The sequence below is a fragment of the Scophthalmus maximus genome, chromosome 3 (genome assembly GCF_022379125.1).
Source record: "Scophthalmus maximus strain ysfricsl-2021 chromosome 3, ASM2237912v1, whole genome shotgun sequence".
In the NCBI taxonomy this organism is placed as follows: Eukaryota; Metazoa; Chordata; class Actinopteri; order Pleuronectiformes; family Scophthalmidae; genus Scophthalmus; species Scophthalmus maximus.
In genome coordinates this window covers 13,499,847-13,513,704 of record NC_061517.1, presented here as the reverse complement: position 1 = coordinate 13,513,704, position 13,858 = coordinate 13,499,847, and the positions used below count along the sequence as shown (strand labels likewise).

The window sequence follows — 13,858 nt, the reverse complement described above, 5'->3', positions numbered from 1 at the left end:
GCCATACATCGCCTCAGTGGCTGCATTAATGAATGCAAACTCTGGATCCGGTTGTCCATGTCGTGGATGATACGCTGCCGCCAAAGAGCATCTATTGGTTAACCATGAAACTCTGAGCAAAGGAGAACATAATAAATACTTTAAAAAACAGAAGAGGGCGGAACAAAGCCGAGTTAAAGTTTATTAAGAGTCGTTATACACAATGTAATATATGACTAACATATCATATATGACATGAAGGATATGGATGTAAACAGAAAGACACAGACACATATTAACTTAGCTGGATACAACATCAAATGGGACCTGCTCGACACAGAATCAATAAAATAGAATTACTAAGAGACAGCGGTGTGTTCGTTTGTTATAAAATATTTTTTTCCGGTATACAGTAACTGTTAGAAAATTAGCACAAACACTCTGGTTTTTAATATGGGCCCTGAAAATACAGGAGACACAGCAGACCAATGAGGAAAAGCCCAGATTTCTCTTTCTCAGAGTTCATTCCGATTGTGTGATTTTGATGTACTTTTACATGTTTTACATGTCGTTACAATAAAACTCCCCGGTGAGCCCCGGTGTCTTCAAGATGCTATCTTGTGAACTGCAACTGTGATGGTCCCGTGACTCCTGATCAGAATGTTTCTACAAAAAACAAAACAATATATAGTAAGAACATTGTAAATCTTGTTAGATAAATATACTATTTTAAAGAAATATTTGCAAATGATTCTGGACATTGGCTTTCAATCTCTAAATGATTGCAAACCAACACTGAAGCAACGTATTAGTTGAGGCATTTGTAATAGTGAAGTATGAAGTATTGTTGCAGTCACTCATACAAGTGCAGCACATGAGGTTCCACAGAGTCCAGAAGGTGGCGGCAGAGCCACACAAATTAAAGAATAATCTCCTGTGCCAAGTCTCTGAGCACAGAAGCTCAATCTTCCATTCTGGATCAGGTTCAACAGCTCAGATTCATTGAGCTCCCCAAGTATTGATCACAACCACTACAGAAAAATAGATATATAAATGGAAACCAAGAAAAGGGAGGGTAGCTGCAAAAAAGACAAAGGGCCTGTGTCAGTGCTCACCCTGACTCGGACTCCAAGCACACAGTCGGATTGTCTGTTGGGTCTCTGGTGAGAGCTGCCGCTTGTTTAGCCAGAACGGACACGACACCGCCATGCTCATCAGACAGGGAGCCGCGGCCTGGTGAATGTGAAATAGAAATGTCTGTCACTGGGAAAGAAATGTTGTTGAATTTTATCACACATTAATTTTTTTACAGCTTTTTGGTCAAGGAGACAATGCACCTGCCCAAGACTGAGTCAAGCACATAAATCCCTGTGACACCACAATTTGTTATTTTTACAATTAGTGTTGATTTCAGTGGTGCCATTTCTCTGATTTTGTTAACTGTAAATCAGAGCCATGATAATTGCCCCCCTCTCTCTCTCTTTGAGCGCAGCTAAACTGACATTGCGTATTTGTTTGTGTAATGCTCATTTTCCATTTGAAACATTTGTCCATGGGTTTATGATTATTAGGGAGCTAAAAATTGTGTGTGTGGGGGGGGGTTTGGGGGGGGGTATCAACTGTCAAATTTAAAGCAATCATGAATCATTTAACTTTTAAAATAAATAAATAAAATGTTCGTTATTAATTGTACCATTGACAATTCCAAATCAAACTAAAAAGAGACCTACCTACATTATCTTGCTTTTGGTTCAGTCCTAGATTTCCCCATGAGAATAGTTTCATCGTCACACTACCTGATGCTTTATTCACATATACTTCTACTGCTAATCCATCTGCAGCGTCTGTAAAGATGACTGCCACTTGTTCAATATCCGAGCACTTCTCTCTACACCACTGCGAAAAAACATTGGCTCCGTTGTGGTTTCACAAGAGCAGTGACAAAGGACTTTACTCTTCCTTCGGTCGCGGGTTGCTTGGTGTGAAGACATGTTCAGAGAAACGTTCGTGAACAGAGCTCATATAGAACAAGTGTGTGGTTCGGTGTTCTTACAGCCCAGGTTGTGTCCTTGTTGATCCGTGCAGAGCACACCGACGACTGCTGGGTTCTTCATGCTGCCGAAAACACACACACACACACGAAAAGAGGAGCGAGAAGTCGAGTTTAACGTGAATAATATCTCACACACGACCTCAAACGCAGGCGGCTGTTGACTCACGTATCATCCAGGTGCTGTTCGAGGGTCGACTCCATGATGTACAGGCGCAGACAACTTCACAAACTCAAGTTCTCTTGAGGACGATGTGTTGTTGTGGTTCGCCGCTTCCTGAAAGCTTCCGGTTGGAGTCAGCTGGCTGTCACGTGGTCTACGGGTCGACGTGAGGATCATACTGCACGAAGTGCGCTTTAACGCTAGCGTAAGCAAGATAGAGCAAAAACCGTAACAGTAAAGTCAGCTGTATCATATAGTGTTGTATTTTAATTTGTGTGTACATGTGTACACTTTAGATAGATAGATAGATAGATAGGTAGATAGATAGATAGATGGATGGATGGATGGATGCATGGATGGATAGATAGATAGATAGATAGATAGATAGATAGATAGATAGATAGATAGATAGATAGATAGATAGATAGATGGATGGATGGATGGATGGATGGATGAATGGATAGATAGATAGATAGATAGATAGATAGATAGATAGATAGATAGATGGATGGATGGATGGATGGATGGATGAATGGATGGATGGATAGATAGATAGATAGATAGATAGATAGATAGATAGATGGATGGATGGATGGATGGATGGGTAGATGAATGGATAGATAGATAGATAGATAGATAGATAGATAGATAGATAGATAGATAGATAGATAGATAGATAGATAGATAGATGGATGGATGGATGGATGGATGGATGAATGCATGGATGATAGATAGATAGATAGATAGATAGATAGATAGATAGATAGATAGATAGATAGATAGATAGATAGATTGATAGATGGATGGATGGATGGATGGGTAGATGAATGGATAGATAGATAGATAGATAGATAGATAGATAGATAGATAGATAGATAGATAGATAGATAGATAGATAGATAGGCCACATTTACATATACATTAGGGTAGTGTTTATATTCTACTGGCCCATCATATTCTGTTATCAGCATTCGATATATAAGCTTGATATACAGTAGATGTAAATATCATTGCCGGCTTCTTCACTGTCACTAAAATCGTTTTCTAAAGTGAATCCGATTCGTAATGAAACCCTGCCTCTCCATATGTCATCATCCAAACGTCACCCTCTTCATTCCAGCCACAGAGCAATGATTTTCATAGTCAGTGTTGCGTAAATATTAAATTAGATTACTTGATTATTTCCCTCTCCTGAATACATAATAATAATTTATTGATAGTCCAGCCTCTGCTTTGTTCTCAAGGATATAGCAAAGGCGGTCACAATCAGGCGATTCCCAAATAAAGTTGAGGTTGTCAGATGTTATATTTGACTTAGCACAACTGACACTCAGGTCTTATCACTGAAAACTGAAATCAGCCCTAGAAGAAAAAAAATCCAAATCGGAAACAAAGGTAGAAAAATGATTCAGCATGATAAACACTTTCACCAACATAATGCGAACATGACCAGTGAATGTTCCTTGTTGAACATAATGTATGGTATTAATATTACAAAAATAAAGCAGGAACCTTTTATGATGGATTTTGTTAAGGTGTTTTCTTCAAAAGTTAGCTGCAGGCCACTGCCAAATGGCTCACCTCCATGCAGGATTTCTTCTGCCTGTCTGAAGACAGTGAAGCTTCACTGCTCCTGCTGACGAGGCAGAAACGGGTGAGTGTAATTATGTGGCCACTGCATTGAGGAATCCATCACCTGTCCCCTCCCCCTGTAATTCTTCTATCTCTTCCTCTCCTCTTATTTCAGTCATATTTCTCTTCCCAAAGCTTAAATCAGCAGAGTCCACCCGCTTCCGCGGACAACCCGCTTCCCATCACTGTCTGAGCATGCACGTAGGCACACACAGGCACAGGTGCAAGTTTATAGAAATGTGACTCAGAGTCACTTTATCATCACCCTGCCACACACAATCGAATGGGTCGTATAATTCAGGGATATAAAGTCTCACTATTCATATTCTGGCATAAATTTTAATAAAACTATGGCTTAATAAGTAATGTCAGCGATGTGTAGTCAGAGGCAGAGAGTCTGTGTGTAATTTGTTGTTGTTTTAGTCTATGTATGTATGTGTGTTGTTTTGTGACTGCACAGTTTTTTTCATGTGTATTGTATGTTTGCACTATCTTAGTATTTAATTTATTTTTTTACAGTAACAGCAGACACTGTATGTGTCCAAGACAAATTTCCCTATGGGACAATAAAGTATATCTAATCTAATCTAATCTAACATGATATGATAAAATATAATATGATATAATCTGGGCAAAATCTTTTTGCAGTATGAAACCTGTAGCAGTTTGATTCATTGTTTTCAGATGAAGTAAATGCAAACAGTGACTTAAAGAAAGAAGAATAAAAGCATTATTTTCTTTGACTCAAAAACACCACATCTGGTCTGCACACAGTTTATTTTGGAACATCCTCAAAATCATACACCTTATATGATAACTCATAAGACAAAGCAGACTAGTTTGTGATCTTATAAAACTATAAATATCACTTTCCAGCATATGAATACATGAACCCCAGTCCCTTAGTCAGCCTGTGATAATTTCAGTAAACAAATAAATGGCTGCAATGTTGAATTATAATAAAATTAATTGGGATTTCACGACACCTGTGTCCTTGTTTTCATTTTTTTTTTTTTAATTTTCAAAAAGTGGTGTCAGATTTATTTTATTTCACATGGATGTGATCAACTGTGAAGTATTTTTCCACATATTTTGTGTTAGTTCGAAAAACTTGAGTCATGGAAACTCTGTCAGCTTCTGCCTTGAGCAGATGTTTGGTTAAACTCTACAGCATGTAACAGGCGAAAATAGAGAGGGCTACGGTTACCCTCCATCAGCCAGCATCCGGACGAGCATGATGACGAAGCGTCTGAGGAGACAGTCAGCGAGGGCGTGGGGAGATGTTAGACATGGGGAGGGTGGGTTGGGGTCGGAGGTGGATAAAGAGAGGGATATGTATGTGTGCTCCCCCCCCCCCCCCCCCCCCTCTACTCGTAAGAGTCCTGGGAATCTTAATGACTGACTGGAGAGTTGTAGATCCAGTGTGAGGTGCCGGAGAGTCCGTTAACAGCTGTTGTCCAGTGCTGAAGGTGTTTGTCGAGAGCCCAGTTCTCCTGTTGCTGTCATGGGCTTCACGGCGGTGCTGCTGTCCTTCCTCCTGGTGTCTCTGAGCTGGTCCAGAGGAGCCATCATCACAGGGGTGAGTGAGAGGTTTCTGGCTGTGCAGCACAGTTATCCATGTTGTATTATCAGATTTTAGGTACGTGTCTAATTACTGTTAATGACTAATTATTCTATTTACAATTGTCTATCTAATTTGATTTTATCTTTCTGTGATTGTCCTGTCTTTTTTATTGCGACACCATATGTTTTTACATTCAAAATAAAAATTACAACTAACAATTTTCATTATGGATCATCTGTTCATTATCCTTTCTAATGAAGTAAACAATCAAGTTATTGTGTAGCATGTAAAATCATGACAAATGCTTATCACAAGTTTCCTGATCCTCTGATGATGGCTTCAAATTACTTGTTTTGTCCGACCAACAGTCCAAAAACCAAAGATATTAAATTTATGACAATACAAAACAGCAAATCTCCACATTTGTGTAGCAGGTGCAGAAAAATAATTGTATTTCTTTTTTTTTGTTGAATAAATAATAACGTCGGCAATTTATAGATTGATTAACTAAATAATTGTTTCATTCTATACAATAGGTGTGATCAAAACCTTTTAATAAAAGTCAATTATGACTAACATTTTCTCCTACGCAAATTACAAATAAGCATAAACCATTCTAATAAAAAATGGAACAGCTCACTTAAGTGGCTAATTTAAAAAAAATGTGATTACACACATGACTGATGAGAGACCACATCCTCCTCTGTTTCAAGTTCACTGGTAAAACAAGAGGAAATTATCTTAGACCTCTGATTGATATTCATTTGTAAATGGGTTAGGGAGATGACAGGCAGTTGACAAAGTGTCTTTCACTGTACAAACATTAGAGGGAATCTCTATTAGCATATATACAAATGAAGCTGGCTCACTGGCTTCTGCCTCTTCTGTTCTTTTCTGTCTGTGCCCGTATCAACTTGTCTGTCTCTGTCTGTCCTGCAGGCCTGTGAGAGAGATGTGCAGTGTGGGTTTGGTCTGTGCTGTGCCGTCAGTCTGTGGCTCAGAGGTCTGAGGATGTGCGTCCCAAGAGGTGTGGAAGGGGACGAGTGCCACCCTTTCAGCCACAAGGTGGGGAGAAATGTTATGTTGCTAATCTGCATCCATCCAACCTGCATCACAAGCTCTTACACACACACACACACACACACACACACACTCGATGCACGCACGCACATGCACATACACACACACACACACACACACACACACACACAAATTTGTGTGTGCGTTGATGTCTGTGTTATTGGAAATTCAGATTATATCAAGTGCTGGCAGGTTGACTGAAGCTTTAGAAAAGCTGCTGATAACTGCAGAGGCTATTGATCTTCTTCTCCACAGTAATCAGAGCCATACATCACTTTGATCCGCAGGAGATGGCAACAGTTAGTTCTGCTGGCACAACATCCATCTCTGAATTCAGACGTTATTTTATAAGACCTGCAGCTCCACCTGTCAGTTGAAGAAGGACTTAAACTGTCAGATTATTTCCCCACTTGTTTTTCCCACTTCCAGGTGCCCTATCCAGGAAAAAGACAACACCACACCTGCCCCTGTCTCCCCCACCTTGTGTGCAGGAGATTCACTGATAGCAAGTATAGATGTACCGATGACTTCAAAAACATGGACTATTAATGGGCGCCCAAACACTCAGAAGAAGAAGTGCACACCAGAAATGGTATTTCAGACTGAAGATTTCTACAGGCTGTGGATCAAACACACATATTTAATCTTCACTGGCTGTATTTTCTTCATTTGTGTACTCTATGCACTGTAATATATCGTTTGTTTTCTCTCAGTGCTCACAACAAGGACAGGAGACACATTTTCCATTAAACCTTTAAAGCATTTGCTGCTTTGTTTTCAAGCTCATTTTATGTTAATTTATCAAAAGATGAATGTATAGATATAATTGTCAATGAATGTATATTTAAAAACATGTTCGGTTAATGTTGCCTGATTAAACATAATGTGTTACATTTGATGGAGGTATACTGTGGTTTTAGTCTGATTCTGATGAAGGTCAATCTAAGTGCTTTTTACTTCCACCAGCAAACTCGTGACCTTGCTATATAACTGAACTGACGACCAAAGGCATGTGACTCGTGCCATACACTGAAGACAGGGTCATTCCACCAGAACATTTCTGACTATAGAGTCAGGTGAAATATAATGATTAAAAAAAATACAGTAATGTAATGTCATATTTTTGTGCAAAAGTTTTTTTTATCATGGTATGGATGTCTTCTTTTTATCAAGTCAAAAAAACAAGGGAGATGTGATGAGAGACTCCCTGTACTGTTTTAAAATTCTTCAAATAATAATAATTATACTTTTTTTTTTAATTAGTGGTTTAGAAGAGAAGAGATTACACTTGCTCAGACATAGGTGGAATGTAAGTTAGTACATTTACTGCAGTTCATTACCTAATTACAATTTTGAGGTACTTTTATTTCCTTTCAGCGCTGCTTTATACTTCACTGCTCCACTACACCTTCAGAGGTATATATCGTACTTTTCACTTTATGAAAATTAAGCCCCTGTTGTTATTTGGCCTATTATATACAAAACCTATTGGCAGATTATATACGAAAAGTAATAATATTGATTAATCTGCTCATTGTATGTCGATTAGTAACTATTATCCAAAATAAAACATATTACTCTGACATGGGCTTTTCTGGAAAAATGCATATACTTCTGTTATTGCACTTTTTTAAAAACCTTGTGGGTTTGTAATTATAACTTTGGCAAAGAATCCAAATTCTGTAATTACTCTACACTATCAATAATTCCTGGAATAAATTCACTGTCACCAAAGGTGATTTATGGACACAGTATTAATGCTTTAAATAAAGTCAAATATGTAAAACTAAATAAGATGTGAAATAAACTTTCCAGTCGTAATAAAACAATAATATATGCTCTGTATTTTCTTTAAACTTATTGAGCATTTTTTAGTTCCTGTGTCTTTGTTTGGTGTATTGGTGTTATCAAATAAACCCTGCCCAAGTAAACGCAGTGCACACCTTTGGTAACACATGGAAAAATTCATTATCAGTGTTGAACAGAAACTCCGGACATCAGATCTCATGATCTGCATGTCAACACATTAAGTGCACACTATAATCTGGTAAACACTTGCCGGGAGTTTACTGCATATTAAAATAATCTGTTTGATAATAAAAGTCAGTTCTCTGACACAATTCCTTAACTATGTTAGTTTTGCTCAATTGTACTCTACAGATCCTATATTGAGAGAGGCCTGAACATTTGTGTTATATAGACAACATCCAAACACATGAAATACAAGTTCCAATTTTTTAAGTCACAATATTGTCCTGATTCTGGCAAAAGTTTCCAATGTCAATCTTTTCAGTGGCATATTTGCTTCTAGATAAGAGTCGAATCATCGCCATATCACATACTTCTTATCTCCAGCTGATACATGATATGAAGTTATGTGGAAGGACCTTTTGGAGACACAACCTTGATATGCTGTATATAAGGGCCAAACTCTGCGACTGGAACTTCACTCTCCTGAGGCCAACAGCAAAGGGACCAGCGTGATGAAGTGGCTCGTGCTTCTGTCAGCCCTCGTGGCTTTCTCCGAATGCTTCAACAGGTAAGTCTGACCTGGCCGGCTGAAAAGCAACGAGCACCGTCACTTCTTTGACATTTTACACCTGAATGGGCCGCACTGTTGAAAAGCAATCTCTTCATCTGGTATTCCCCAGGGAAAATCTAAAGGCCATCGTGTTCCATTTTGCTATGAGCTATCACAGCTTTCAAACTTTGCACAATGTAGGGGGTAGCGCCTCGCCTATTTTCTAACATCTCCAGCTTCAAAATGGTGCATTTTATTGATTCTTTATACACTTTGCTGTGTTTAGGATGCCCCTGATCAAGGGCAAGACTGCGAGGCAAAGCCTGCAGGAGAAAGGATTGTGGGAGGAATACAGGAAGCAGCACCCATACAACCCAATGGTCAAGTTCATCCAGAATGGTGCTGAGCCAATGACAAACGACGCTGACGTGAGTCAGATTTAGATTTGATTCATCCAACTGTTTCTCCCTTTCACTCTGTTGTACAGTATATCACATACTGCATAACATTTTGCAGGTAGTTGAATGTAGAAAGACATACAGATACAGTATATGTTTTACTACATGTGATAGAAGTAGATGTTAACTCCTGCATGCATGTCTTCTCACATCCCTCCAGTTGTCCTACTATGGAGTTGTCTCCATCGGCACCCCCCCTCAGTCCTTCAGCGTCATCTTTGACACCGGCTCTTCCAACCTGTGGATCCCATCAGTCTACTGCTCCAGCCAGGCCTGTGGTGAGTGGCGTTGAGATCATCCTGCAGCCAAGTCTGCTGTTTAGAGCAGTTGTAAGGCATTGATGCTTTTTATTCACACCAACAAAATAATCTAAATTCATTGTCTAACCACTGGTTATATGGTCTGTAACAGTTTATTAAATTCGATCTAGGACTCACTAGAAAGGGTCGAAGTTGCTCAGTATTGTAATGGAATGGAAATTTGAAAGAGAAGTTGTTCTCCTGCAGAGAACCACAGGAAATTCAACCCACAGCAGTCGTCCACCTTCCACTGGGGCAGCAAGCCTCTGTCCATCCAGTACGGCACTGGCAGCATGACTGGATATCTGGCCAGTGACACTGTTGAGGTAAACAAAACCCCTGGAACAAAATGCTTAGTATATTTATACTTCGAACAGGCATACAGTATCTCTGTGGTCCGTTCAGCTTTGACTGACAGTCATCGTCTGTGTCCAGGTTGGCGGCATCTCTGTGGCCAATCAGGTGTTTGGACTGAGCCAAACAGAGGCTCCCTTCATGGCCCACATGCTGGCTGATGGCATCCTGGGTCTGGCCTTCCAGACCATTGCCTCGGACAACGTCGTGCCCGTCTTCGATAGCATGGTGCAGCAAAAACTCGTGTCCCAGCCTTTGTTCTCCGTCTACCTGAGCAGGTACTGACACAGGATGGAAATCCTTTGCCTCGCAGTGTGCGATCCGTTTCAGATTGAATTTACACGTGAAACGTGTTTGTTTGTTTTTTAATCTCTCAGCCAAAGTGAGCAGGGCAGTGAGGTGATCTTCGGTGGCGTTGATAGCAGCCACTACACTGGACAAATCAGATGGGTCCCTCTGACCTCTGCAACCTACTGGCAGATCAAGATGGACAGGTACGAAGAAATGCATCTCAGACTCAGAGCAAAACTGTTGATGACTTTATCACATGCAGAATACTGACAGCAAACGTGAATGGCATTGAGTGAATTCCACCTTCTGGTTCCGTTCCTCCTCACAGTGTGACCATCAACGGACAGACTGTGGCCTGCTCTGGTGGCTGCCAGGCCATCATCGACACTGGTACCTCCCTGATTGTTGGCCCAACCAGTGACATCAATAACATGAATGCATGGGTTGGAGCCTCAACCAACCAGTACGGAGAGGTGAGTCACACCATGACCCCATTCCATATGTCCGGGATTTTCCCCCCTTTTTTCCAAAGCCACAGTAAACAGACATGTAATGCTCTGACGTCAAAACTCTCAAATAAAAATAATGAAGTACAACTCTGGTACTTGCTTCAGCTGGAAATCTGTAAAAGAGCAATAAATAAAATTCTGCTGCTACATGGTCAATGTTCACTCTGTGCGTAATTTTTTTCTTCTCACAGTCTACAGTGAACTGCCAAAACATTCAGAGCATGCCTGATGTCACCTTCACCCTCAATGGAAACGCCTTCACCGTCCCTTCAACTGCCTACGTCTCTCAGGTCAGTTAGACCCCGGCCTCCACCCACCGCAACAGAAAACGTTTCAAAATTATAACAAAGATTTTTAGGAAATTAACAATCCCCCCCCCCCCCCCCCCCCCCCCCTCTTATCTCACAACAGAGCTCCTACGGTTGCAGCACTGGCTTTGGCCAGGGTGGCTCTGACCAGCTCTGGATCCTGGGAGATGTCTTCATCAGGGAGTACTACGCCATCTTTGATGTCCAGTCTCAGTACATTGGCCTCGCAAAGTCTGTCTGATCAAACAAGACACATGATGAATCATCTATAAATGTGTATTTGCCTGTCAGGACAAGTCTGAGTGAAGACTGAACACCAAAAATAGCAGATTGTGGAAAATAAAAACATGAACATGAAACAAAAGATTCTGTGTATTTTTGTGAGTCATATGTCAGTACATGTCAAAACCTCTTTAACAACATCATTGCTCACAGAAGGCTTTTGGTACAGTGTGCAGACTGAAATATCACAGGATTAAGAACCAGTCCAGTCTGTGAAGGAGGAACAAGCTGAGAAAAGAATATCGAGCAGCTATAATCTAGAAATAGGTGATGAGAACAAACAAGGATGTAAGAGACGATGACCCAATGACATGATCCGACAACGGTATTTCACCCTGTGAACAGACCAACAGTGTTGAAAAGTCTCCAACTCAGAGAAAATCCACAAAGGAAATCAAACAATCCAAAGGAGATCCACACAAACTTGTTGCCTTTATTGGAGAGAGATCATTCCTTTAATGCCATTATATTTTCATGTTTTTATGCCTTCGATGTGTTTCAAACCCCACACTCCCCAGAATAGTGCTAACCATTACTTTTGAACCGAGATGTAATGTGAAAAAAAAGACTGTGGTGTTATCAAATGAAATCAGCCCCACATTAAAACCCAGAGGCTAATTCAACAGTCACATGAATTCACTGGTGGTGAATTGCCAGCGTGGAGTACTCCACCGTGTCAGCATGTTCTGCGTCGGAGTCTCCCACTCGGGTCTGGTGCATCCTCAGGTTTGCGTACACCTCTGTGGGTTTCTGATGAGCTCTGAAGTCCACTGTCGTGTAGACCACGCCGCTCATTTCCTGGAGGAGACAAACATAGTCAAGAGACAGAGGCGACAGAGGAAGTAACCTTCTTTTAAAGACAAGTGACTATGAGTCACTGAGGCGACATGTTCCCTGTTTAGAACGTACCAGGGCATCTTGTTTGAATGACTCACTCAGAGTTTCTCCATGTTTGTCTGCGAAGACAAACGACATCACGTGAACTGTTGTTAGGTCGTTGTTGTTTTTTTAACCAGAAACACTCAGATCAACAGTTTAAGGAAACTTCTTACCCAGCTGTTCACGTTTTGGCTTCGCTCTGAGGTAAAAAACACCGATAACCAAAGTAATGAAAATAATCACAGTAGTGGACACAATGACAGTTAGGGGCAGGGCAAAGCTCCAGGGGGCTCTGTGAAGGAGACGGGACACAGAACGCAGATAAACCACTGTTCCTCTTCTGTCATAAAGCACCGTATGGGTAGCACACAACAGAAAACCAGTAATCTACAGAGAGAGTACCTGGGACTCTCGCCGTGGTCCTGGGACAGAACAGGCCCAGAGGAGTCTGTGGGGAGTGATGTGGAGGTGTCGAGGGCTTTGATGGTCGTTGTCAGTGGAGGCTGAGACGGACTGTGGTGAATCGAAGCCTCTGCAAAATGCAAAAATATCTTGCTAATAACTTCTTGAGTTTATGGCTCTGTGGTTTAAATGGGATGTCTCCTTGGGGGCAACAACAATGAAATACAATTTTGCCAACTAACATTTGTCTTGCGAAGATGTAATAATGCTGTTCTTTGTTATTGGGCACACTCAAGGCTATTGCATGAAACACATTTGTAACGTCACATAAATCACATAAATTTTAAGAATAATTAGCCGACCTGAGATCTCCACATAGTAGTCCCTGTAGATGCGGTTTTGGGTTCCCAGCACGATGCATCTGTAGTAGCCTCCATCCACAAACCGCACATTTGATATTTTGAATTCGATCCAGCCATCGTGCTCAGTTTTTGTGGCTCTTCCTCTCAGTAAGTCACATGTGTATCCTGTGCTATCCAGCAGCTTGAAACAACCCCCCGGGTAGAGTTTACAGCAGGACTTGTTGTGACTATTGTAAAATGACGGGAAGACGAATCTCAGCACAATGTGCTCAAACTCCTCAATCCTCTGCTGCCCGTTTAGATGAGGGATCTCTGGAAAGAAAAAATATCTCTTATCAATTGATAGTCATTAAAGGCATTGGAAAACTTAAATAAAATCAATATTTGGTATTATATTACTTTCATCAAACCTAATAAAAGAAGAAAGAAAAAGGAAAACATCATCTTCAGCCTTATTCTCAAAGAATTTCAACACTTTTTTTCTTCAGCTTTCCACTATTTTTAGAGGATCTGAGGCTCCTCCTCCCCAATGAGAGATGAGGAAGGTGTCACTCCATCAGCAACTTTTAGAGAAGTTGTGCTTTTCTACATTTTAACTGTGAAAACGCCCTTTGGGTTGTGGCTTGTTGTGTAATTTTATTGGTTTTGATTACATGGTTAATGTTTTCCTGTTATTACATCAAACCCCATCTACTGATCAACTGCAAAGTTGTTGCACATGTCGC

The 13,858-nt window shown here is 40.6% G+C and overlaps 4 protein-coding genes across 4 annotated transcripts; 2 read left to right on the top strand and 2 right to left on the bottom strand.

Annotated features, from left to right (window-relative positions):
* Positions 1 to 163: 163 nt before the first annotated feature.
* lamtor5 (late endosomal/lysosomal adaptor, MAPK and MTOR activator 5) lies at positions 164 to 2,345 on the bottom strand. Its single transcript, XM_035644171.2, has 4 exons — positions 2,199 to 2,345; positions 2,033 to 2,094; positions 1,095 to 1,212; positions 164 to 645 (listed from the first exon to the last, which is right to left on the bottom strand). The coding sequence occupies exons 1-4, from the start codon at positions 2,231 to 2,233 to the stop codon at positions 585 to 587; spliced, it is 276 nt and encodes a 91-aa protein (XP_035500064.1). The 5' UTR covers positions 2,234 to 2,345; the 3' UTR covers positions 164 to 584.
* Positions 2,346 to 5,233: 2,888 nt separating this feature from the next.
* Positions 5,234 to 7,477, top strand: prok1 (prokineticin 1). The gene is made up of 3 exons (XM_035645351.2): positions 5,234 to 5,403; positions 6,328 to 6,453; positions 6,898 to 7,477. The coding sequence occupies exons 1-3, from the start codon at positions 5,329 to 5,331 to the stop codon at positions 7,015 to 7,017; spliced, it is 321 nt and encodes a 106-aa protein (XP_035501244.1). The 5' UTR covers positions 5,234 to 5,328; the 3' UTR covers positions 7,018 to 7,477.
* Positions 7,478 to 8,931: 1,454 nt separating this feature from the next.
* LOC118317427 (pepsin A) lies at positions 8,932 to 11,572 on the top strand. The gene is made up of 9 exons (XM_035646096.2): positions 8,932 to 9,007; positions 9,276 to 9,417; positions 9,608 to 9,725; positions 9,954 to 10,072; positions 10,182 to 10,378; positions 10,478 to 10,594; positions 10,720 to 10,864; positions 11,092 to 11,190; positions 11,312 to 11,572. The coding sequence occupies exons 1-9, from the start codon at positions 8,952 to 8,954 to the stop codon at positions 11,447 to 11,449; spliced, it is 1,131 nt and encodes a 376-aa protein (XP_035501989.2). The 5' UTR covers positions 8,932 to 8,951; the 3' UTR covers positions 11,450 to 11,572.
* A 331-nt stretch (positions 11,573 to 11,903) lies between these two features.
* Positions 11,904 to 13,702, bottom strand: LOC124849897. The gene is made up of 6 exons (XM_047331283.1): positions 13,544 to 13,702; positions 13,134 to 13,445; positions 12,772 to 12,901; positions 12,543 to 12,661; positions 12,400 to 12,446; positions 11,904 to 12,288 (listed from the first exon to the last, which is right to left on the bottom strand). The coding sequence occupies exons 1-6, from the start codon at positions 13,575 to 13,577 to the stop codon at positions 12,127 to 12,129; spliced, it is 804 nt and encodes a 267-aa protein (XP_047187239.1). The 5' UTR covers positions 13,578 to 13,702; the 3' UTR covers positions 11,904 to 12,126.
* Positions 13,703 to 13,858: the final 156 nt, after the last annotated feature.

Bases quoted from the DNA above. Each gene is read 5' to 3' on its own strand.
- lamtor5 (XM_035644171.2), bottom strand. From the start codon at position 2,233: ATGGAGTCGACCCTCGAACAGCACCTGGATGATAC. The intron at 2,095-2,198 runs GTGAGTCAACAG...TGTTTTCGGCAG, and splicing joins GAACAGCACCTGGATGATAC to CATGAAGAACCCAGCAGTCG. The intron at 1,213-2,032 runs GTAAGAACACCG...CACATTCACCAG, and splicing joins ACAAGGACACAACCTGGGCT to GCCGCGGCTCCCTGTCTGAT.
- prok1 (XM_035645351.2), top strand. From the start codon at position 5,329: ATGGGCTTCACGGCGGTGCTGCTGTCCTTCCTCCTGGTGTCTCTGAGC. The intron at 5,404-6,327 runs GTGAGTGAGAGG...TCTGTCCTGCAG, and splicing joins GAGGAGCCATCATCACAGGG to GCCTGTGAGAGAGATGTGCA. The intron at 6,454-6,897 runs GTGGGGAGAAAT...TCCCACTTCCAG, and splicing joins GCCACCCTTTCAGCCACAAG to GTGCCCTATCCAGGAAAAAG.
- LOC118317427 (XM_035646096.2), top strand. From the start codon at position 8,952: ATGAAGTGGCTCGTGCTTCTGTCAGCCCTCGTGGCTTTCTCCGAATGC. The intron at 9,008-9,275 runs GTAAGTCTGACC...TGCTGTGTTTAG, and splicing joins TTCTCCGAATGCTTCAACAG to GATGCCCCTGATCAAGGGCA. The intron at 10,595-10,719 runs GTACGAAGAAAT...TCCTCCTCACAG, and splicing joins TGGCAGATCAAGATGGACAG to TGTGACCATCAACGGACAGA.
- LOC124849897 (XM_047331283.1), bottom strand. From the start codon at position 13,577: ATGATGTTTTCCTTTTTCTTTCTTCTTTTATTAG. The intron at 12,902-13,133 runs GTCGGCTAATTA...TGCATTTTGCAG, and splicing joins CTACTATGTGGAGATCTCAG to AGGCTTCGATTCACCACAGT. The intron at 12,447-12,542 runs GTAAGAAGTTTC...TTGTCTTCGCAG, and splicing joins GCCAAAACGTGAACAGCTGG to ACAAACATGGAGAAACTCTG.